General features: G+C 59.4%; 1 protein-coding gene across 1 annotated transcript in view; it reads left to right on the top strand.

Annotated features, from left to right (window-relative positions):
• Window positions 1-404, top strand: part of LOC104533011 (C-Jun-amino-terminal kinase-interacting protein 1-like) — a gene marked incomplete at its 3' end in the record, with an annotated part of 3091 nt that overhangs the window by 1893 nt on the left and 794 nt on the right. Inside the window, 2 exon segments of the mRNA XM_029087559.1 lie at window positions 5-78; window positions 281-404. The exon segment at window positions 281-404 is cut by the window's right edge and continues 794 nt beyond it. Of these exon segments, the coding sequence (XP_028943392.1) occupies window positions 5-78; window positions 281-404 (198 nt within the window).

Below are 404 nucleotides of genomic sequence, written 5' to 3'. Positions count from 1 at the left end.
CTCGGAATAACAACTCTCTGGGGAAAAAGCACAGTTGGCAGGAGCGGGTGTCCCGGTCATCGTCCCCTCTGAAAACGGGTGAGTCTCTCTCTCCTTGAACCCTTTTGTGGCTCTCAGGAGCCTGGGGCAAGTGCTGCTGGAGCAGGAGGTTGGGGAAAGCTTCCTACATGGATGCAAGGTGCACGTCTACCCTGAGTCTGGGTGGCATCCCTGGCCACCTTCCCTGGCAGGGAGCATCACCCTCTGCAGGGCTGTCAATGCCATTTTCCTCTCGCTCCAGGTGAGCAGACCCCTCCCCACGACCACGTTTGCCTGAGTGATGAGGTCAATCACCAAAACAGCACAACCTCCACCAAAGACCGGGGCACGTACACGGAGAGCCCGTGCCGGCGCACAGCAGCCAC

Source organism: Antrostomus carolinensis, unplaced genomic scaffold (genome assembly GCF_000700745.2).
Source record: "Antrostomus carolinensis isolate BGI_N321 unplaced genomic scaffold, ASM70074v2 scaffold27931, whole genome shotgun sequence".
Lineage (NCBI taxonomy): Eukaryota > Metazoa > Chordata > Aves > Caprimulgiformes > Caprimulgidae > Antrostomus > Antrostomus carolinensis.
The sequence above is the reverse complement of the archived record's forward strand: the minus strand, read 5'-3'. Positions and strand labels throughout refer to the sequence as shown.